The sequence below is a fragment of the Pseudopipra pipra genome, chromosome 17 (assembly GCF_036250125.1).
Source record: "Pseudopipra pipra isolate bDixPip1 chromosome 17, bDixPip1.hap1, whole genome shotgun sequence".
Classification (NCBI taxonomy): domain Eukaryota; kingdom Metazoa; phylum Chordata; class Aves; order Passeriformes; family Pipridae; genus Pseudopipra; species Pseudopipra pipra.
Genome location: NC_087565.1, coordinates 15,267,963 through 15,290,154, shown reverse-complemented (window position 1 = coordinate 15,290,154; position 22,192 = coordinate 15,267,963). Strand labels below are relative to the sequence as shown.

The following is a 22,192-nucleotide window of genomic DNA, read 5'->3' as shown; positions in this document are numbered from 1 at the left end:
TGCCCACCTCTGTGGCAGGACGAGGGGGCCACCCTGGCGCCTGGGTCCTCGCTATGTCCTGCTCTAACACCTGAACCCCACCTTGCACTAGAACAGTCTGAGCTGTCCTCTCTCCACAGCAGGTCAGACCCACCCCACCCCAGGCTGGTCCATGGGGATCCAGGCTTGGATCCATGCTGGACATCCCTGCCCAGGCCTTGACCTCCAGCCCTTTGGCAGAGCCCATTTCAGAGCAGCTCTGCTGGAAATGTTGGTCACCTGCCCTGCTGGGACAGAGCCTGGGGCTTCCTTTGAGCCTGGTGCCAGAGAGGAGCAGAGGAGGCTGCTGGTGTTTCCAACGGGGCCCCATCCCTTGCTGATCCCAAGGGAGAGCCCACTCTCCTCTCCAGGAGGCTTAGTTTGTCCTCAGCCAGGAGGACGTGGAGTCCTGAAGATGCTGCCAGGACATGCCATGCCCTTCCCCTGCCATGTGTATTTGGCTCTATGCTGCCTTTCTGCTGCTTCCTGCAGTGAAAGAGCTGCTCCCCCTGCAGTGAGACCTGCAGACCAGGGGTCTCCAACATGCTCCTCATTTGGCTACTGAGACTAAATTCTAGCCCAGTGCCCCTGCTCATCCCTTTGGCCTTGGCTGCTGCTTTAATCACTTCTCCTTTCCTCTCTCCTTCCCAAGTTTTTAGACAAGCCAGAGGATGTTTTGCTGAAGCATCAGGCCAGCATTAATGAGCTGAAGCGGACCCTAAAGGAGCCCAATAGCAAGCTGGTTCACAGGGACCGGGACAGGAGGCTGCCTTCCTCACCAGCCTCTTCCTCACCCAAGCATGAGGATGAAACGCCAAAGGGAACACCTGAAAAGGCCAGTGAGGTTTGTTCTGCTGCTTCTCTTACAGAGGGGATCAGGATCCGGTGGGGAGGTGTCCCTCAGCTCTGGGGCTCTGCTCCTGTGCTGCCCCGAGGAGGGACGGTGGGAGTGCCGTGCTGGGGACACAGGGTGCAGGGAGGGGTGTCTCTAAGTTTTGCATCACACTAACCATTTTTACACTGCTGGTGGGAATCTCCCTGTGTGCCTGGGCATTGCAGGGGACTGAACAGCTCTTCCTCTGGGGGTGTTTTGGGAGTACCTGTGGCTCTATTGGCCCATGAGATGGGGTTTTCCTCACCCCTCACACCAGCAGCCTGCAGGGCAGTGCTGGTGCAGCTTCTGCCTGAGGGTGTCTCGAGCAGAGTGGGACCAGGCACCTGCACAGAGGTGCCCTGTTGTGCTCTCAGCAGCAGGACCTGGGTGGTGCGAGGAGGTGGAGGGTGAGTGATGCCGTGCTGGCATTCTACATTCACATCTTCCCCTTTGGGTGTTCTGCCTGCTGGCTTTGCACTGGGACCATGGGAGTGATAGGAGGGTGCTGGAGTTGGGATGCCAGGACAAAGCCCCCAGTGCTGCATGAGTGATGTGGATGTGGCACAGTTGGGTGCTCTGTGGCCTGGGGTCCTGCTGGGCTTGGTGCAGGCAGTGTGTGCCAAGAGTGTCCCCACTGCCACTCTGGATGCTCTCTCCCTGCCAGGGACCCTTCCTCCTTGCTCTCCCCTCCAGGAGCATCTCTGTGCCCGCAGCACATGGCTCTGGGCAGGGTGGATGCCACACAGAGAGGCTGCTCTGCCCTGGCTGCCCCTCACCCCGAAACAGCCTTGCCATGGGGCTGGGCTGTGGGGAGGGCTTGGGGCACTGTGGGTGGCTGGGCTGGGGTCTCTCTGCAGGGGATTTGGGACATGCCTGTGTGCCTGCTGGTGCCCAGCACTGACCGGAGACCCAGGGCTGCAGGGTGGGCTTGTGCCCCCCCTCATCAAAATGCTCGGCTGTGAAGAGGAAGAGGGACTTCACCCCACATCTCTTTTACTATCAAATATATCAAGTGCAGAGATGTGAATGGAGCATCTAAAGCCGGCACAGCTGTGACCTCTGTCTGTCTATCTGTCCATGCATCTACCCATCCATCCACCCACCTACCCACCCTTTGTTCCTTCATTCCTTCTCAAATTCTCTCTTTCTTTCTTTGTCTCTGTCTCTCTCTGTCTCTCTCTCTCCCCATGGGTGCTGGGGTTTCCGTGCTGGCACAGACGATGGAAGAGGACACCCTAGACGATTTTGCATCAGAGCATGGACCTTCCCTAAGCATGGAGTCTTTCACGCAGAAAAGCCTTGTCTCCTCTCCTGAGGTTGTCACTATCCTCTCTCCCCCCACTTCTTGCTTTCACATTCTGCCCCTGTCACTGTGGGAGTCCCCAGCCTGCCAAGGGGGCTCGTGCCCTCTTAGCAGAGCAGCTGTTTGCTGCCCCCCAGGGTGGGTCCCCTCTCTGGTGACAGGCAGGACCCCTCACAGGACAGGGCTATTGGTGAAACCTGCTCCCCTGACTGTTCTGGCTGGGATATGAGATGGGGCCCTGGAAAGACCTCCCAGTGCAGCCCTGCTGGGTGTGGGGCCGTGCTGGAGCCCACTGTTGAGGGTCCCAAGGCAAGGGTGACCCAATGACACAGGCACTCTGTTGGTGGCTGCTCCAGGTCCAGGCAGGCAGCCTCAAGCTGTTCTTAGCAATCCCTTGTGCTTTCCTTCCACTTTGGCTTCAGTCAGAGTTCCCTGGGCCCAGGAAGCCTGAAGAAGGGCATCTTTGGAGGCATCAGGTGTGTTGGACTCATCCCTGCGCACAGCAGGGTCATACTGCCATCCATGTCCTCACGTGGTGCCCATGGGTGAGGAGCGTGGGCTCTTGGCATTGCTTGTGTGCCAGTTTATCTCAGATGAAGGGGTGTTTTCCTGGACCTTCAGAGACCAAGAGTGGTACCTTCACTGAGCAGAAGCAAGCTGGTGTTTGAGCCTTGGTTCTGGTGTATTGGCTGCAGGCCCCAAGGGTTGGCCCAGTGGTGCTGGGGAGCACGTCCGGCCTGAGCGGCCCAGGGAGGGGCAGAGGCAGTGTGGGAGAGGGGGCAGATGGGGCAGGGGCAAGGCTGAGTGCACTCTTGCTCCCTGTCGTCGCCCGTTGTCTGTGCAGAAATTGCCAGCATGGGCAAGAGCCTGAACCTGGGCTGACTGGAGCAGTCCCCAGGAGACAAGATGGGTGTGAGGGAGGCTTGGGCACAGCCTTGGGCTTCAGTAAGGGCTCTGCAGCAGTGTCTCCTGTTCATTGCTGGCACTCTCTGTGTGCCAGTATTTCAGAGCTGGAGGACAGAAACAGCAGAAGTGAGGTGCACACACATCTCTGGATTCAGAGTCTTGTCCTCTGCTCCCCAGAAACCCTTGGGGTGCCAGGTGTCCATCTACAAGTGCCATGGTGGCCTCACCGGTGATTTCTCTCCAGGCATCAGTGACTGAGACTCAGCAGTTGATATGTGGGAACTTGTCCTCCCCTGACCAGTGGTCTCCATGAGGAATTCATGGCCCCAAGAGGGTGATGGCATGAGGACAGCACATCTGCAGAGCTTGGATCTCTCATGACAGCCAGAAAGTCCCTCAGTTCCCATGGGCTTCAGGCCCACTGAGGTTAAGCGGTCTATCACCCCTAGCCATACGTGTTGACTCTTCCCTTCATCCCTCTATCCCCACTGCTGCTGCAGGACTGGAATGTTGTGCTGTGAGGTGCCAGGAGCCTCTCCAGCTTCAAGTGGTAAAGCAGCCCAGTGTGTTGTCTCAACATCTCAGATTCCCTCATTCTTGCCACAAGGCTTGTGCTTTCCTCTTGGGTGAGCTGAGACTTCTGAGAGCAAAGAACAGAAGAGACATTGAAGGATCTGAAGGGAGAAGCCTCCTGCATGCCCTGGGCTCTCCCAGGTTGTGGCCCTCATTGGCAGGGGCAAAGGCTGTCTCTGCTCCCTGATGTCACCTCTTCCCACTCTATCAGCTTACTCTCCTGTGATGCATAGGCCACAGTGGGAATGGCCTTCCTGTTCCTAGAGCAGATGATTTGAGGGGAGAGAGGGCAGGGAAGTGTGAAAGTAAATTGTCACTTGGGAAGTCAAGGTTGGTCTATGGACAGACCCTTTCCAGTATCATCACTTCTGAGCCTCAGCTCTGCCTTGGCACATACTCTGTCTTGCCAGCCCATGGACCTCCAAAGCTCCACAGGTTCTCTGCTTTGCTGGAGGACATGCCCAAGTATCCAGATATTTGCTCCAAGAGTCCTCAGGCTCTGGAGACACAAGGGCTGCCACAAGCTGTGGAACCAGAGCTGTGGCCAGAGCTGGCATTGAGCCCTCCAGAGCAGAGTTCAGTCAACTACTCCCGCACACCACAGAGTACCTGACTGTTCCCTTGGACTGGGCTCACCCAAGAGTCTGAGGAGAAGGAAGCTGGTTTAGAAATAAATCTGAAGCTTTGGGGTATTCCTTACTGGTGAAGAGGTGCTATCATGGATGAAGACACTGTTCCAGGCTATCTATCTCAGGCCTTAACTCAGAGAAGCAGCCCAAAGAAATTCATCTTTGCCCAGGGAAGGTCTCCTCCAAAAGACTGGTTTACAGCTGGAGAAGAGGTGTGAGAGGGCTTTGCTGAAGAAATTTGTACGTATGCCCACAACCTGTCCATCCTTGTCCTGGCTGAGAGAAGGTTCAGCAGTGGGACCACAGGGCAGGAGCAGGAGAGAAACTGCTGCACCCTCAGGAAAGTGAGCAGTCTCCTGGCTGAGTTGCCCATGAGCATCGCTGCTGAATGGAAGGATGTGCTGAGGGAATACCAGAGACCAGCCTGGGCATCCCAGCAGCCCAGCAAGCTGCCCAGTTAGGGATGATGCTGCCGTTACAGGTCAGACCTGGCTGTGAACATCCAAGGTGCAGCCTGGTGCTTGTGACAGGCACCAACGCGCTCTATTGTGATTTCCGCAGACTAAGAAGAAACAAAATCTGCATTGGAGGCAGGTCTGGAGGAAGGGACCTGGAGAGCAGATGGTGCTTGAAAGCGCACCGTGATGGAATATGGGAGAGGCTCATGCGAGCGATGCTGTGGGGAGGTGGGAGGGATGGGTCTGCTTCAGACCTGGCTGCTCAGCAGGGTGGCCTGGCCATGGCAGGGTGCAGTTGCCATGGCAGAGTCCCTGGCAAGGATCCATCTGCCACTGGTGGAGGAGGGTGCCCTTCCTGCCCTGCGAGGAGCACAGCTGGCAGTGCACAGGGCCAACCCCATACCTGTCCTGGCACTGCAAGGAGCCAGCACCTCCGCGCCCTCAGAGGGCTGGGTGTTTACTTGGGGACTAGCAGGCTGTACCCCAGCACAGCCCCCTATGTGCTTCTCTGCAGGTACTCAGGGGGATTTTCAGGGGCTGCCAGGCTCTTGGCAAAGCCCAGGGCATGGGGACAGACAGAGGGGCTGTTGCAGGGTGCTGCAGGGCAAGACCTGGGGCACCGTGCTGAGGGATCTGTGCTTCCTTTGGCAGCTGGTAAAGAAGGCAGGAGCTGGGAAAGGCATTTTTCTGCCAGGGACTTTCACCTATTTCCTTGTGGAAGCCCTACCACTAGTATCTGGTTTTCCTTTCTTTCTCTTCTGATGTTATCTTCTCTTACCTTCCCTCTGGCTCTGCTCCCCTCTGCCCGTGTGTTTCCCATTATCCAGTATAAGTCACTAGGTTTCCATTTTGGATGCAACTGCTCCAAACATTCTTCCTGAATGGGTCATGGCTCACATTTCCATGGATTATTGTTCCTGATTTTAGCAGGGAGTGGGTAGCTAGCCCCCTCACTGGGACTGGAGCGCATCCTGGTGCCCCCAAGGGCCATCCTTGCCTCTGCTGCAGGCAGCTCTGCCCGGGCAGGCTGTGCCGTGGGCAGTGCCAGCCCCACAGTGAGCCCCCAGCATTGCCCCCATGTGTGCTCCCTGGGGCAGCTGCGGAGGCCGCTGGGCTGCCTCATGGTGCACACGTTCTCCTGCCACTATATTCCTGTGGTTTATGTTCTACTGGCTGTTCCAGAAGTGGCTGGATTTTAACAGTGCTTCGTTCTTGGCACTCATGAAGTCTTCTGCTGACCTGCAGGACAAACATGGGATGTACTAGGTGTCCATAGCAGCAGTGACCTGGTATCCCCCCACCAACATCACAGATACATGGTGTGGTGTGCCACATTCCTGCTGTGTCCATGCTGCGGGACGCTTCACAGCCTTTGCTTGGTCCTTGCTGCAGCCCCCATACCTGTCTCAGCTGCCAAACCCGTGGTCTTTTACACTTGACAGGTAACCTTTTACAGGTTACATTTTCTGAACTGCTTGGTTTCAGCATTGCTGGAAACCTCTGCTCAGTTATGGCTTCTGGAGATGTCCCTGATGAGCTGGAAAGGAGGGATGGACTTTGGGGGGAATCTGAGCTGCAGCATCTGGTAGGAAGGGGAAAGGGCCTTTCTGATGGCTAAAGGTGGTTTCTTTCCTTGCTCATGCTGTTGGCAGTCTGACATATTCTTAGGGCACGTGGATGAAGCTGAGAGTGAAGCTACCCAAAACACAGACCCTTGCTTCCGATGAAATCTCACCCCTGGGAATTGCTATAGCCAGCTGAAAGCAGGGGGTGCCAGCTGGAGACAGTGGCTTATTCCCTATCATGGCATCAGCCCCTTGTTTTCAGTCCCTATCTCCATCAGCAAGTTGCCAGGATCTTTGTATAGACCCTGTTTCAACTATAGCATTGAGAACACTACTACTAATACTACTAATTAGAATTATAATAATAATGACGTAGCCATTGCTGTGTGAGGCAGACCAGCCGTGCTACTTGTGCCAGCAGCAGTTGGGTACGGTGTGTCTGATGCATTTAACTCTTCTTGCTCCAATTGCAATGCAGGGCTCAGAGCATTGGGTATTTATAGAGAGAGAAGCCCCTAGGCTGGAAGCAGTAGCTCTGAGGAAAGTTCTGGGAGTCAAGAAGGAAGAATCACGTGCAGGTACCTCGGAGGTGAACACAAGTGTGAGCCTGTTGAAGGTGGAGGTGGCAGTAGGGAAAGCCAAGGAAGTGACAGGCCAGGAAGAGCCCTCAGCTGCAGCCCTGGACACACGGAAGAGAGTCAAAATGATTGCCAGTCCCGAGGATTTTGAGTCTGTCTGGGAGGATGAGATCTATGAGAAGGAAAGCAGAGACAGCCCAGAGACAGCACATCTGCCCACTGACAGCACAGAGAAGGAGCCCCAGGGTGAAGGAGCAGCCAGTGGTGAGCCGGGGCTGCCCAAGCCCTGTCAACAGCCTGAAGAGAGACAAAGGGCCAAGATTTTAGGGCCAGAGCATCCCAAGGGAGAAGGCAAGGTGCTCTCCAATGAGCATGCTTCTGCAGCCTCCAGGAAACAGGAGGCCAGAGTGCCAGGCACAGCCACAGAGCTCCTGAAAACCAAAGTGAAGGCTGGAGATGACAGCTCAGAGACTTCTGCGACCCAGAGGATCATCTACTTAGGAGATCCAGAGGGAGAGGAGAAGGACAGTAAAACACAACTTGCCTTGGACACTAGTGAGTGGCTTGGCTTGGAGGAAATATCAGAAGCCACAGTGAACACGTCCAGGGAGGGATCTGGGCACGCAACACCTGCAGCAGAAGGGTTCCAACCCCCTTCTTCAGCAAGTCACCAGCACAGGGCAGTGTCTGGAAAACCTACCGGAGCACCAGAGCAGCCCAGGATGGGCTGTGACGGGACCAGCCTGGTGGGACGTACCCTCTCAGGGTGGGAGAAGGAGTTGTCCCTGCAGCCAGAGAAAGCATCTGCTGGGATGCCCAGCTATGGAGCACCTGCAGGAAGTGAAGCCCTGCTGTGTTCCCAGGAGGTGGGACCAGAGGAGACAGAGCTGCAGAGCCCAGTGAGAGGCCTAAAGCCATGTGGCCTGGCAGGGGATGGCCACAGGGCTGAGGAGTGCAGAGGGAGCCCAGCACAGTGCACAGCAGGGGAGGAGCTCTTGGGAGCAGATGGTGACAAGGAGGAAAGTGCCAGAGTGGTTCTTCAGATGGAAGAGATAGAGACCAAGTCTCCTCTCTCAGCTGTGTCTTGGCCAGGCCATGCTCACACTGTGGGGTTGGAGGGAAATAAACCCAGTGCTCCTGCCCCTTCACCCATTCCCCAGCAATCCAGCCCTGTCCCTGTGGATCCAGCTCCAGGCACCAAGCCCAAGGGCACAGAGCTGTCCCAGAACACCAGCCCTGTGAGAGGGGTGGGCATGCCCAAGGGTATGGGCCCCTCCGTGGAGGTGGCACTACCCAGGGAAACTGATCCTGAATCTGTAGAACAACACCAAGATACAGGATTTACCTCATGGAAACCACAACAAGGAACAAGTCCTGGTGCAGCAGAACCACTCCAAAACACAGGTATTGCAGCAGAGTCAGTCCAGGTCAGAGACACAGCCACCAGAGAGGTGGCTCAGGACATGGACCCTGCCACAGTACAGAGCAAAGTCCCTGCCCCCAAAGTGCCACTGCAGGAGGAGAAACCCACGATAAAAGAGTTCTTCCAAGGTTTGGGGCCCACATCAGGGAAGCTGACTGGAGATGAAGGCTGTGAGATGGAAGAACTGCCCCAAGATAAAAGCCCTGGTGTGAAAGAGCTACCACCCCAAGCAGAAGAACCAGAAAAACAGACAGAGGCCATCATGAGAGACCTGCCCCAAGAGGGTTCCATGGCTGGGGAGCTGCTCCACATTGCTGATCCCAAAGCACAGGAGCCACACTGGGACTCAGAGTTTAATGTGGGACAAGATCTGCAGGGCAGGAGCCCAACAGTAGGAGAAACCACCAGGGCCAGTGACCTAGCTCCAGGGCAACCACTGCAGAATGACTCTCTTCCCAAAGAAGTTGCTGACGTCTCACACTTCCAGTCCCCTGTATTAGGATTGTGCCAAGGAAGTGAGACGTTCCGGCTCTCCGCCTTGGTGGATGAAGGTGGAGAAGAGCTGCAAGTGAGTGGTGGGACACATCAAACAGAGCCTGAGTCGCTGGTGTGCGTGGCTGGGCAGGCAGGTGCTGTGTCCCAGGGGCACAGAGATGTCAACGTGGCCCCAGGAAGCTGGGAGGACAGCAAGAGCTACGGGAAAACCTCTGTGGCCTCTAAGATAAAGATGTTCGAGCAAAATGAAGTGGAGCGAAGGGAGGCCCAGGAGGGACAAGAGCGGGTGCCTGAAGCTCGGACATCAGCGAAAGCGGAAGGGAAGACAGGTCTGGCACAGGACATGCCTTTGAGCACCTGCCTCGCCTCACCACCAGCAGTGGAACCTGTGTCCAGTGTGAGCTCCTTGGCCCTTGGGCAAGGGTCTGGTTCAGGAGACATCTCCCAGCCTCACTCCCCGAAGGAAGATCTCTCTGTTGATCTGGAGCACAAAGAAGACAATGCTGATCTGGCCTCCCCCGACTCTGGCTGCGAGCTCACCCTGGCTGAGGCCATGGTAACTCCAATGAACTGTCCGAACGGGACATTCATGCGCATGTTTTGTGGCTCTCTGACTATGTCCAGTGGCTCCTCACACATCCATTGACTTACAGCAGGCGCTTTGCATCCCTGTCCTTTCTGTCTGTGTGTGTGGTCAGGCTTACTGGCTGCATGCAGACCTGCTGCCCGGTTGGTTCCTCAGCTTTTGTTTTGCGATCCCTGAACATTTTGGCTCCCTGGAGAATGCCGCTCGCTAAACCCAAGAGCAGGCAGCCAAGCTTCATGTCCAGGAGCCGAAAAGGGCGACGGTGGGTGGCTGAAGGAGCTGCGACTGTCACGGGCACGCACCCCTCGGCAGCAGCGTGTCCATGCTTTCAGCTTCACCCTTGCATTTCCTACGTTGATACCCCTTCTTGCTTGGCTCACCAGCCTCCCCACCCTTCCCTGTCTTCAGCAAGCTGGTGGTTGGGTGATGAAGTAGCTTTCCTTGTTCTTGTGGGTGCTAGATCAGCTCCTGCAGAGTTCGTTTCCTTACAACTAACCCTTTTCTCTAATCCAGAGCAAATTTCAGGAACTAAATGGGAGAGAAAAGGATTTATCTGACCCATCAGTAAAATCCAGCCTGAAAGAAGAGAATTTAAAGACTGCTGTTCCAATGGTCTCCCAGGTCTCAGTGCTGTTTTACTAAGTGCTTCTCTCTGCAGTATGAGTGCAGCCGAGGGCTGTGCTGCCAGCTCCGCTCCTATTGCAGGGCTGTTCTGTGTGTATTGATACAGACACACACACACACACGAATGTGTCTGCGTGTTCCTCCTGGGGCTCTTGGACACCCTGTTTCTCATACCTCTCAACCTCCCAGCTCTGCTGAGGGAAGGGTGTGCCAGCACAGCCTGGCCCATAGGGGAGATGGCTCTGGCTACAAACACTTGAGACCAAGGTCAGGAGGTGGGTTTCCACTGGGATTAGTGGGCTTAGAGGTGTTCCTAAGGGAGAACTGAGTCTAGCTGGGTCTAGATTTCCCATGGCTTCATGGCAAAGCGTGGCGAGGGGATACATACCCTCTGATGGTGGAGTTGAGAGGTATGTCTATGTCTAGAGCAGAGCTGATGGAGGGAGGACATCCCTTGGCTCTGACCATGCTGTCAATTACACTGACCAGACACTTAGTCAGGTCACCCCTGAGACTCCTCTGAGGCCTTTGGAGGGGGAGGTGGTATCAGTGGGGAAGACACCCTGGGGTGATGCTCTGCAGGGCCAAGTGGATGTTCAGTGGAATTAGCACACTACTTTCCTTCTCCCTCACTGTGCCTGGCTGATGGGCCCTTTTCTTTCAAACTCTTCTCTCTTTCTTTCCCTCGTTTGTTTTTTTGAGTCACTGATATACAATAGCCCCAGCATCTGAGCTCCTTCTGAATGTCTCCTAACAGACCCATTGTTTTGCATCCATCTGCTTCCACTGATGCACTGATGTGCCTCCAAGCTGGCCGAGCTTTCTTGTGTGACTGACCCTTTTTGAGATGATTAATTAGCAATAGATTTTTGGCACCATCAAATTGAGTAGCCTTCTCTCCCCACCCCGCTGCAAAGCCGCTGCTGTCAGAAAGGTTTCGGTCTCCATGCTTGAGTTGTGTTTGACTCTACTCTGTGATGTTTGCTGCAGCCTTCCTCCTCCTCCTCCTACTCCCCTGCCCCTGCCAGCACTGCCAGCGCTGCCGCGTGGTGTTCATGGGCTCCGTCTCTCTCCGACATTGTGTCTCATTCAGAGAGCGGGTGTGAGGGAGGGCACCGAGGAGAGACCTAAACCACCTCGGCACAGGGCCCCTGAGAGCGACACCGGCGACGAGGAGCCTGACCAGGAGAAGGACTCAGTCTTCCTGAAGGACAACCACCTGGCCATTGAGCGCAAGTGCTCCAGCATCACGGTCAGCTCAACCTCCAGCCTGGAAGCAGAGGTGGACTTCACTGTGATCAGTGACTTCCATGGCACAGCCTTTGAGGACATCTCACGAAGCCTGCCCGAGCTGGACAAGGACAAGAGCGAAATGGAAGACGAAGGCCTGGTTTCCTTCCAGCACACTGACAAAGTAGTTCCTGGACTGGAAGAGGATGTCAAAGGCAGGGAGAAGGTCTCCCAGCCTAGCCCAGATGTCTCCCATCTAGAGGTACCCAGGAACACCATTCACCAGGACGGTCCCAGTGTCATCGTGCCTCCGTGTTCCTTGTGCCGGTGCCTGGCATTGCCTCCCTGTAGTGCACTTCCAGCTGGTTTGGAGGAGCACGCTGGCTTCCAAACCCCTCCAGTTCCTGGCCCGGTGTATTTCCCCAATGCATGCTCTGTCTGTGGTGCATGGCTCTGTTGCGTGCTTCCTGCATCTGCTAGCCAGGAGAAGTCACTGTCACCTCTTGGTCCCCTGTGTTTGGCTGCCCTGTCCCTTGCCCCATGACAGCATGTCATGCCATGGGAAGGGCACGTGGTACTAACCATTGGCACTGGCCTCGTGTCTTGCATGAATTCAGTGACCAGTTTGTGTAGTGAAGAGCCATGTGCTGCCCACTAACCTCTCTGGTCATGCTGAGGCTGGGAGGGATTTACCAAGTGCCTCATGGGAGTCACACCAGAGCTCCTGGAGAGTCACTCCTGTGCTGGGAGGGATTATAACAGGGCTAACAAAAATGCATGTGCATGCATGTGACAGATGAGTGTACACACAGGGAGAGGATGGTAGAGCCAGCTGCAGAGCAGTGAAATGTGGCCTTAGCTCTGTGCTGTGCCAGGGCCACTTCCTGCCTGGTCAGCCTGGGGCAGACTCCAGCCCTGGCAGGTATGTCCCTAGTCCTGCCCAGAGCTGCCAGGGTGCTGGAACCAGGAAAAAGCTGCAGAATTAAAGGGAGCTTTCTCTGAGACAGCCCAAAAACCTTGTGCAGAGCATCTGATGCCATAGTCATGGGAGATCTGCTCCACATGCCCCACAGCCAGTGTGGGCAGGGGGCTGCTGGCTTGGGAATGCTGAGCACTGGCTAAGCATCGCCTGTGCCCTTGGTAGTGCCGGTTTCCTGTAGTGGGGAAGTGCTGGAAGCCTGTCTCTGGTCCCCTGAGGTTCTGACACCCCAGGTGTAACCAGAGCCTCCCAGAGCTGGTGCAGATCATAAACTGGCTGCAGGACATGGGTGAAACAGATTTGATGGGTCTCACCTACCTTTTGAAGACCAGTTTGAACTAACCCATGGTGTCTCTATAGATCTATCCAAAAAACCCCAGACTGAGGGCATCGGGTCTCATTTGGGGTGTGTGGGTCACAGGGCACTGTGGGTGGTGGCTGTCTGCCCAGGGCAGCAGCCTGGCCCCTGCTCTTTGCAGGGTAGGGCTCAGTGGGACACTTGCAGGACATCAGATGTGCATGACAGGGTTGCTCTGCTAGGGGGCCTGGTGTACAAGGAGCATAGAATCAGAATGGTTTGGGTTGGAAGGGACCTTAGAGATCATGTTGTTCAAACCCCCTGCCATGGGCAGGGCACTCAGAGCTGCTGGCATTGTGCCCCAGGGCCTGACTCGCTCTGTTTCTCCTGCAGCCATCAGCCCCAAAAACAGATGCTGTGATGGTCGGCCCGGGGCTGGGTGTGAAGAAGCCTGAAGCAGATGGCTCTACTCCCCACCGGGTTAGCACCACAGACACAGTCCAGGTGATGTGGTAGATCTGTCTTCCTGTGGCCCTGCTCCCCAGTGCCAAACCTCAGGCAGCTGGGAGGGTGGGTGGGCTGAATAGGGTGGTTGGGGGCCTCTGCTCACTCTTGGCTTGCTAAAGTCCCCGAAACACTAACCAAAGCCCACCCAGAGATATTTTCTGTGTCTCTGGCCCCATCTGCCATGCTGCTGGACAGTGCTGGCACACGGGAACATCTCCAGAGGGTGACAGCCACTAGCTGCGCTGCACGTGTCTGTGGCCTCATGGCCCTCCCTGGCATCCTCTGGCAGCAAGGGACAGCCACACTGTCACTGTGAGTGTCACTTACTCCATGGCACCTTCAAGCTCACCTGGTTTCCTTTGCCCCAGCAGGTGGACGGAGGCACCCCAGGCAGCAGGGACACCACTGCCACTGCCCAGGCTGACACCACAGAGATGGTGCTGGTGACCTCAGTAAGTGGGACTGGCCTCTGGAGGGGCAGAGGAACCACTGTCTCCTGTGGTCCCTCTGCTCCAGCAGGGGCAACTGGGGCCAGTTGTGCTACGGGGCACTCTGCCCCACCAGGGGTGTCTGTGCAGGGTGACCTGCCATGTTTGCCCCCATGTTGTGTCTGAGCCAACGTGCCCATCTGTTCTTCTTTCAGGATCACAGCACCAAGGCTGGGAAAGGGGCCACTTCCACCACAGACCTTCGCTCCCTCTCACCGGTGAGGGGGGGACATGGTGCCACCAGCCAGGCCAAGACTTGGGGGGAGGGTGGGGGAAGGAAGGCAGCCTTGTGGGGCTGTGAGGAGCCCTTCCCATCTTCCCAGCACTGGCACCCTTGGCTGATATGTTGGCACTGGGAAGAGCAGAAGGATGCTCAGAAGGATGGGGAGCAAGACAGCAGGGGACCTCAGCCTGTGGCCTTTTTCCTATGCCAGATACACACCTTGAGTATCTGCCTGAGAAGGATAACTCCCCAAAAATATCCAGCCCCTGGTGCAGTGGGCTGCGATACTCCTAGCCCTGGGTGTCCTGTGCAGCCACCCAAGGCCAAACACAAAGTCTTCTGATTCCCAGTGGAGCTCATGGCCACCAACACCCTGCCCAGCAGCAGGCCTTCCTCTGAAAAGGGAGTTCTTACTCCATCACCTTGTTTCAAGGAGTCCAGGCTGGCCAAACACTATATGCTGCCCCAATTTCATCTCTTGTGTGCTGCAGGGAGAACACAGCCAGCACTGGGGCCAGGGCACCAGCGCAGCATTCCCAGCCTTCCCAGCCCTCAGCACACACAGCAGGATGAACAGAGCTAGAGGCAACCTGAGACCTGTGTGCTGGGGTGGCCCCGGGGGTAGGTGGGGAAGAGCAAAAAACTGCCATGAGACCCTCTTGCTACTGCAGAGGCCCTTTTTAGGAGCTCTGGGCCTGGTGTACCTGTGGAAACATCTTCCTTTCCCCCCAAAACCTCTTGGTCCAACTGGAAGCACAATGCAGTACCTTTTCCCCTTGCCACTCTCCTCTTCCATGCTTGGCTGAATAGGTACATCCCAATGGGAAGGTCCCAGCTCTTCAGGAGCCAGCACTGGGGGCTCCTCTGTGACAGCCCCCTGATCCCACTGCTCTGTGTCCCACAGATCTCCAGCGGCTCCTCTGGGAAGGAGATGCTCACCAGCATATTCAGTGCCACTGCAGAAACCCTCTCTACTTCCACCACCACCCATGTTACCAAGGTGAGAGCAGCTCTAGAGGGAGCAGCCAAAGGGTCCTGAAAGCCACTGGAATTAGAGGATGGGTGGATTTATATTGTGACTAGTACAGCAGAAAGTGCCCCTCTCCTCCTTACAAGCCAAAAGGGGTGTGCTGTCCCATGGGAATGGGGAGCCTGCACAGTGCCCCACTCTGAGTGCCCTGTCCGTGGCTCAGCCCTGTGCGCTGCCTGTCCCAGCCAGCCCGGTGTGACCACAGGGGACAGCAGGCAAGGACAGCCAGGTGTCAGGCGGGCATGCAGCCCAGTGTGGGCCATGGGCAGTGAAGGAGACAAGGCTGCAGCAGAGGATCTCACCCATAGCCATTTCATCCCCAAATTAAGTACACACTCTTCTTCCAGGTAACAATCACAGAATCATAGAATATGCTGCGTGGGAAGGGACCGACAAGAATCAGTGAAGTTCAACTCCTGACCCTGCACAGAACACCCCCACAATCCCACCATGTGCCTGAGAGTTGTCCAAATGCTTCTTGAACTCATACAGGCTTGGGGCTGTGGCCACTGCCCTGGGGAGCCTGTTCAGTGCCTGATCACCCTCTGGGTGAAAAACCTTTTCCTGATATCCAACCCAAACCTCCCCTGACGTAGCTCCAGCTGCTCCCTCAGGCCCTGTCACTGGTCAGAGAGAGAAGAGGTCAGCACCTGCCCCTCAGGAAGATGTTGAAGACCCCAGTGAGGTCTGAGCTCAGTCTCCTCTTCTCTAGGCTAAACAAGCCGAGTGACCTCCAGCCGCTCCTGACATGGCTTCCCCTCAAGACCCTTCACCATCCTTGTGGCCTCCTTTGAATGCTCTCTAATGGCTTTTTATATTGTAATGCCCAAAACTGCACACAATATTCAAGGTGAGGCCGCCCCAGTACAGAGCAGAGCTCAACGGGCTGGCATTGCTTTGCCTGGTGCCCTCCAGGACACAGTTGGCCCTCATGGCTGCCAGAGCACTGCTGACTCATATTCAGCAAGTGACAGGACAAGAGGAAATGGCCTCAAGTTACATCAGGGGTGGTTTAGATTGGATATTACGGCAGTTTTTTTCACTGAAAGGTGGTCAGGCACTGGAACAGGCTGCCAAGGGCAGTAGTGGAGTCATCATCCCTGGAGGAATTCAAAAGATGTGTAGCTATGGCACTTGGGGACATGGGTTAGTGGTGGCCTTGGCAGTGCTGGGGTGATGGTTGGACTTGATGATCTTAGAGGGCTTTGCCAACCTAAATGGTTCTGTGATTCTATAAATGATAGCAGAAGCTCAGTGAGGGACCTGAGCAGAAGGAGGGGTGCTTGGTACCTGCCACCCAACCCTTTTCCTTCCTCTCACCTGTGGCCAGCTCTGTCTCATTAGTTCTCACCATGCACTGAGTCATGGATAGTGGGAGATCTGCTGAATTACAGGGTCAGTTCCCAGGATGATGCTGGTGTTGTCCCTCCTCACGTGGGCATAGCTACGCCCGTCCAGAGCTGGCTAGTGGCACAGCTGGGGTGAGTGCTTTCTTTCTCCTTGTGCAGACTGTGAAAGGGGGATTTTCTGAGACCCGGATAGAGAAGCGCATCATTATCACAGGAGATGAAGATGTGGACCAGGACCAGGTAGGAGCAGGACACCCTGGCTTTGCCTAGCTCTGGCTGTCCCCAGATGCTGCACCGCATAGTTCTACTTCTGGCTCGTACTTCCTTACTCCTTCTCTCCAAAAACTGACCCTTGAGGCCCCTACCTTTTCCAGCAGGGCAGGTCCCCATGGGTGCAGCGACACCCAGCCCAGCTCCCACAGTGACAGCAGTAAAGGTCACATGCCAGCACAGAGCCCAGTGAGGGCATCACCTTTTTTTTGTCTTAAAACTCATTTCCAGGTGCCCTTTCTTTGTTGAAATACTCCAAAGTAACCCAGGTGTTTTCTTTCTTCCACCACAGTCTCACTCCAGGTGATGCCTCTGTGAGAGGAACAAAAAGTGACACACTTTCACGATGAAATAACAGAGACTGACAGAAATCTCTAGGGCCATGGGGTCATTTTCCTGTGGCCTAACCCTTTGGGATTTGTTGCTTAAGAAGAAAAAATTATAAAGTAATTAAAAGGATCTAAAATAATTTTTAGAATTATAGTAATAAATTTGATAATTCTTGTAGATTTTTCTAGTGTTTTGCTGCTGTTCCTTTGCCCAGGCTTCAGCAGGAAGCCTGGGATGAAGCACATCTCTACAGAAAAATCAGCAAGAGAAAGACAGCGCACGAGGGGTTCCCCATCAGTGCTGGGCTCCAGCCTCTTCTGCCAGGCTGCTCTGGGTTCAGCTCTGAACCCCTGCATCCTTATCCTCCTGGAATCCCACTCAGCTCCCTGGGATCCCACTCAGCTCCAGCTGCTTTCTGGTTGCGGTCAGAGTTCCCGATTGCAGGGGAGTGAGTATAAATGCTTTAATCCTTCTGTTTTCTAGGCACTGGCTTTAGCAATCAAAGAGGCAAAACTCCAGCACCCTGACATGCTGGTAACCAAAGCTGTGGTATACAGAGAAACAGATCCCTCTCCAGAGGAAAGGGACAAGAAACCTCAGGTAAGTGAAGCTGCCAGGTGTGATTTATATCTGTTGGGTAAGGAGGGTAACTGCTTACATGTCTCTGGTCCCCACCAGCAGCAGGTGTTGGTGCCCCTCGGCACTGAGTGGCAGCTCTTGGCATGGTGGCTCTGGGCATGGCCACCTGGTTGTGGTTAGAAAGCAGATGCCATTCCACCAAAAGGCACCTTGCTCTCCTGCTCAGCACAGGGCTCGCAGTCATTTCTATGTAAAGAGAAAAGGACGTGCTTGTCCCCCTGGGGCAGGGAGGGAAAGAGGGGACAGCAGCTTTTTTGGATGAGCTGAGAAACTTGGCTACAGGTTCTGCAAAGCAATCCGAAGTGTCAGACAAGCATTTCCAAAAAAGAGGTTTTAGTCCCATTCAGATCCCCAGGCTGTGTTTTTACACACACAGGTGTAGGCAGTAGCACCTGAGGTTTGCCCCAAAGCTGTCACAGCCCCAGACGCTTTTCTTCAGGGCTTGGGGAGTCCTGCCCCACTCCAAACTCTCCGCTCTGACCCCATTACCCTCCATCAGCTCCTCGGGGGTGGCACAGCCACCAGACCCCCATGTCAGAGCAGTGGGAGGCAAGGGTGCGTGGTGGAGAGGAGAGGGAGCCTCACTGCCAAAAACTGTGTGAGGGGCTCTGGCAGCAGCCAGGGTGCAGGTGCATTTGGAGAGGCTCCTTGGAAACGGGTATCTCTGTTTCTTTATCATATGAATATTTTGATTGTCAGCTTTTAAGCCTGGAAAAGCAAAGAGCTCCAATGCAGCTGAGAAGGTCAGGAGAGCTGCCTAATTGTATGTCCTGTCCCACAGTGCAGACAAGCAAGCCCAGACACTCCCTTGTCCCATAGGAGCCACCCAGTTTTAGTTGAATGGCTTAAAGTGAGGGAGCAGTGACTCCCCCTTATCACCCCCATACACCAACACCAGCCCAGTGACTGAATGCCTGCTATTACCAGAGCTCCTGCTAATTAAGTGCAAACTGTGGCCCCAAGTGTTTGCAGTTACTGTCCAGTGCCCTCATACAAAGAGGAACCTTCATGGATTTGCACTCCATGGATTGGCACTCCATGACTGGTCCTTTCCATCTGCCTTGTACAGGAATCTTGACCAACATATTCCTTAAAGTCAACATCTGTATTCCAACCTGGAGAACAGGGGAGAAGGAGCCTTCATGCTGGATTTGTCAGCAAGACATAGACATCCTAGCTGCAATGTTCATGGCGAAGAGACAAAAATTTTTAAAAAAGGAATAGCAAATATATTATATATATATATACATACATACATATATATATATATATATAAACAGGAAACAAAATGCATCCTTGCACTGCTGCTATATGCTGGAAATGAATAGCAAAAAACACCACCAACAAACAAAGTCAACCCACTGCAGATAAATTGAAGAATTTCGTGGATTGGTGATCAAATAAGATTTAAAAAGTAATAATAATAACAGTAGTATCGGTAACAATACAATAAGCCACCATCTTGCATGTTACATTAAAGGACACACAATCATGAGTTCATTTGTTGCACACTGAATGGAAAGGAAAACTGCTTTGCAACAAAGCAAGAAGTAAGCAAACTGAAGTAAAAAAACACAAGCAGAAGCAAAACTATTCCCCACCTCTGGAAAGAAGAGAGAAAAACTCTGAATTTATGACCATAGAGTTATTTTCCAATTCACAAGTGTCGTTTTGCCCTTCTCCTCATTCCACGCTGGTTCCTCTGCATTTTTTTGGGTTCTGTTAACTCTTCCCCTTCCCTTCCTTATCTTCTCTGTGCACTTGTCCAACCTCTTGTTCTCTGAAGGTATTTAGGAATGGATTTCATTTCAAACAAAGAAAATGATATGTATATGGTTTCTCATCTCTAAAGAGCAACCTGTGGGGTTTCATATGGATGTGCATTTCAGTTATGTATATTATTATATATAACAAAGGGGGAGGGAGGGAACAATGCTGAAATAATTCAACAGTGCTGGTAAATATGATGCCGACATTTTTAAATTATTAACTCTTTGATTGACTGTGGTTGGTGTATTTTGAGACTCTTAGATCACACATGGGACTCTGAGTCCTGCAAGAAGAGAACTGAGAAGGTTTCAGCTGCTGCTAGTTGGGGGGGGAAGATGAAAGGGCAAGGGACAGGAATGTCCCTCCAGCTGATCTGCAGTGTATGGTGGTTAGATTTGGAGGGGCAGCAGTGACTCAGAGGGGTAAGGAAGGGGGTTGAGGCTCCAGCTGCAACAGCTGTTGGCAGAACGGTCTCCTGGCCCCCAGCTGGAGCCATGGGATCAGCAGGACTGTGTTCATTGCTCCCTTCCAGCCCTGCCAGTGGTGGGGGTGGTTTTGCTTTGTTTCTGGATCCCAGTAATGAAGTTACTTGAGCTTTGTAGTAGTGTCAAAGGCAGAGAGGCTGTTTCTGCCCTGTCTGCCCTGCTACCTGAGGTGTGATGGCAAGGGCTGCCCGAGGCACTTGGGCTGGGGACAGCAATGGCAGGGCCGTGGCAGTCCTCCCCTGACCTGCCTAGGAGTGGGCAGTGGAGGGACCGTACTGTGTCCATCACTGCAGAGCGTCCGCAGCATCCCAGGCTGGATGGGGGAGCCCAGGCCCTCTGCATAAGCAGGTGTGTGTTGAGGAGGTGTCAGTGGAGCTGCTCCCAGTTGAGCCCAGCTCAGCCTTCAGCCACAGGCTCCCCCCATGGCTGCCTTTGGAAGGGGATCATGGACCTAGCCCAGGCCTCTGTACACTGTGAACCAGGCAGTTAAGGTAGACTCAAAACCAAAACCAGAAAGGAAAGGAAATAAATGGGTTTCCTTCTCAAAATCGTCTCTAGCTCCTACAGAAACAGAAGGGCCCATGATTCTGCACCATTTTGCCTTTAGTCTCCTACCCGTCACACAGACCATGCCCAGAAATAGGCATGTTTTGTCAGGTCCTGCCACAGCTTGGAGGATGCCATGGACAGACCCTGCTCACCACCTTCACTGTCCCAGGTGGGAGCTGCTCCCTGGCAGTTGCACTGACTGGTTGCTCACCAGGACGTCCCTGTGAAGTCTGTTCTCCTGGCAGAGTGGTTTCTCCTGCAAGCATGGAAGCCATGACCACAAGCAGGTAGGGCTGCCAGCTCTTGAGGGTCTCCCCAGCTTCCAGCCGAGCACCTTCAGCTACTTTTAGAGAGCAGACCCCCCAACCTAAAAAGAGTTAAAGCAGTTGCGTAGGCTACTTTTCTCTCTCTTGTTTTTCCAATGCACCCAAGCCAGCCATGACCACCAATGGCACTGTCAGAGGGTAAGGGGGTGCTGGAGGGCCAGTGGTCTGCCCACTGTGCTGGTGTTCAGCAGCACACAGCATCTTTCAGACCTGGAGGAGCCCACCCAGCTTGGACACTGCCCTTGGACACCTCCACAACCCCCTCAGGGCCACTGGGACCCTCGAGACTTGCTTTTGGCGTTGTGCAGAGTCAGGAAACCGAAGGTTCCTGTGGAAGTGAGAGGCCTTACACAGTTAGACTTCATGTGTGCTTGGACTGAAGTGAGTTCTGTTTGCAGTGAGCAAACCCAGCCCCTGGCTCCCACAGCATGTTTATGGGTGGCAGTGTCTAAAACTTTTCTAAAAAAAAAGGAAAAAAAGGAAAGAAAAAAGCTCACTGCTTGTTCCCTGGGTGAGGTGTGGTTTTCTGATGCTCAGCTCAAGCCCACCCATCACTGCGCTCTGTTTTTAATAGCTGGTCACTGCTTGTTTTCTTCCAGGGGCCTTTCTGTTGAAAGGGGTGGGAGACATGAGTGCCTGTTTTTATCCAATCCCACAAATTCATTCTGAACGTGGCCTGCGATTGCATGAGTAATATAACAATAACAATAATAATATTTATTTTTATTTGAGAAGCACCTTACCAACCAACTGCAATGCTCTGTTGTTCCTTCACTAACTCTCCTTTTCTCTTCCCTTGTTCTCCCTCTCCCCCTTTGGTCATACTCCTTTTCAGTGCTCAGTGGTGTATGCGTGTGTGCTCACTGTTCTTGTATTCAATAAAAGTGAAATAAATGTGTTTGATGCTAAATCAACTTGGGGCCTTGGTGACCTCTTTCCTACTCAAGAGGATGGAGAAGTGAAGGGAAACCTTGCAGCTGGGGTCACTGCACATGGAAATACAGAACTCTGTCTAAAGAGAAGATCACAAAATCATAGAATCCTCAAATGGTTCGGGTTGGAAGGGACCTTAAAGCTTGTCTTGTTCAAACCCCTGCCACAGGCAGGGACACCTTCCACTAGCCCAGGTTTCTCCAAGCCCCGTCCAACCTGGCCTTGAACACTTGCAGGGATGGGGCAGCCACAGCTTCTCTGGGCAACCTGTGCCAGGGCCTCACCACCCTCACAGGAAAGAATTCCTTCCCAATATTCCATCTAACCCTGCCCTCTGTCAGTCAGAAGCCATTCCCCCTTGTCCTGTCACTCCAGGCCCTTGTCCAAAGTCCCTCTCCAGCTCTCTTACAGCTCCTTTAGGCACTGCAAGGGGCTCTAAGGTCTCCCTGGAGCCTTCTCTTCTCCAGGTGAACACCCCCAGCTCTCCCAGCCTGTCTCCAGAGCAGAGGTGCTCCAGCCCTTGGAGCATCTCCACAGTCTCCTCTGGACTCACTCCATCACTCCACATTCCTTCTGTGCTGAGGACCCCAGACGTGGAGGCAGCACTGCAGGTGAGGCCTCATGAGGGCAGACAAAGGTGCCACCAGGTCGGGAACTGCGGCTGGTGGAGATGGAAGCTTCATATGGGGGCTGCTGACCCTCATACAGTCAAAGGTACTTTTGAGGTTGCTCAAAATGCAGAGGCAATGTGAGC

The 22,192-nt window shown here is 54.1% G+C and overlaps 1 protein-coding gene across 18 annotated transcripts in view; it reads left to right on the top strand.

The window, feature by feature from the left end:
• The window catches only part of EPB41L1 (erythrocyte membrane protein band 4.1 like 1), a 68,362-nt gene extending 46,943 nt beyond the window's left edge, over positions 1-21,419 (top strand). For 3 of the 18 annotated variants that reach the window (XM_064674445.1, XM_064674442.1, XM_064674443.1), the window contains 11 exons: positions 671-862; positions 2,110-2,208; positions 6,805-9,378; positions 11,126-11,524; positions 12,933-13,043; positions 13,415-13,498; positions 13,690-13,752; positions 14,662-14,757; positions 16,296-16,376; positions 17,220-17,336; positions 18,445-21,419. In XM_064674445.1, the coding sequence (XP_064530515.1) occupies positions 671-862; positions 2,110-2,208; positions 6,805-9,378; positions 11,126-11,524; positions 12,933-13,043; positions 13,415-13,498; positions 13,690-13,752; positions 14,662-14,757; positions 16,296-16,376; positions 17,220-17,336; positions 18,445-18,453 (3,825 nt within the window). In that variant the 3' untranslated portion in view covers positions 18,454-21,419. The remainder of the gene's footprint in view (positions 1-670; positions 863-2,109; positions 2,209-6,804; positions 9,379-11,125; positions 11,525-12,932; positions 13,044-13,414; positions 13,499-13,689; positions 13,753-14,661; positions 14,758-16,295; positions 16,377-17,219; positions 17,337-18,444) is intronic. The other 15 variants (XM_064674457.1, XM_064674454.1, XM_064674458.1 and 12 more) reach the window with 13 other exon arrangements.
• The last annotated feature ends 773 nt before the right edge of the window (positions 21,420-22,192 follow it).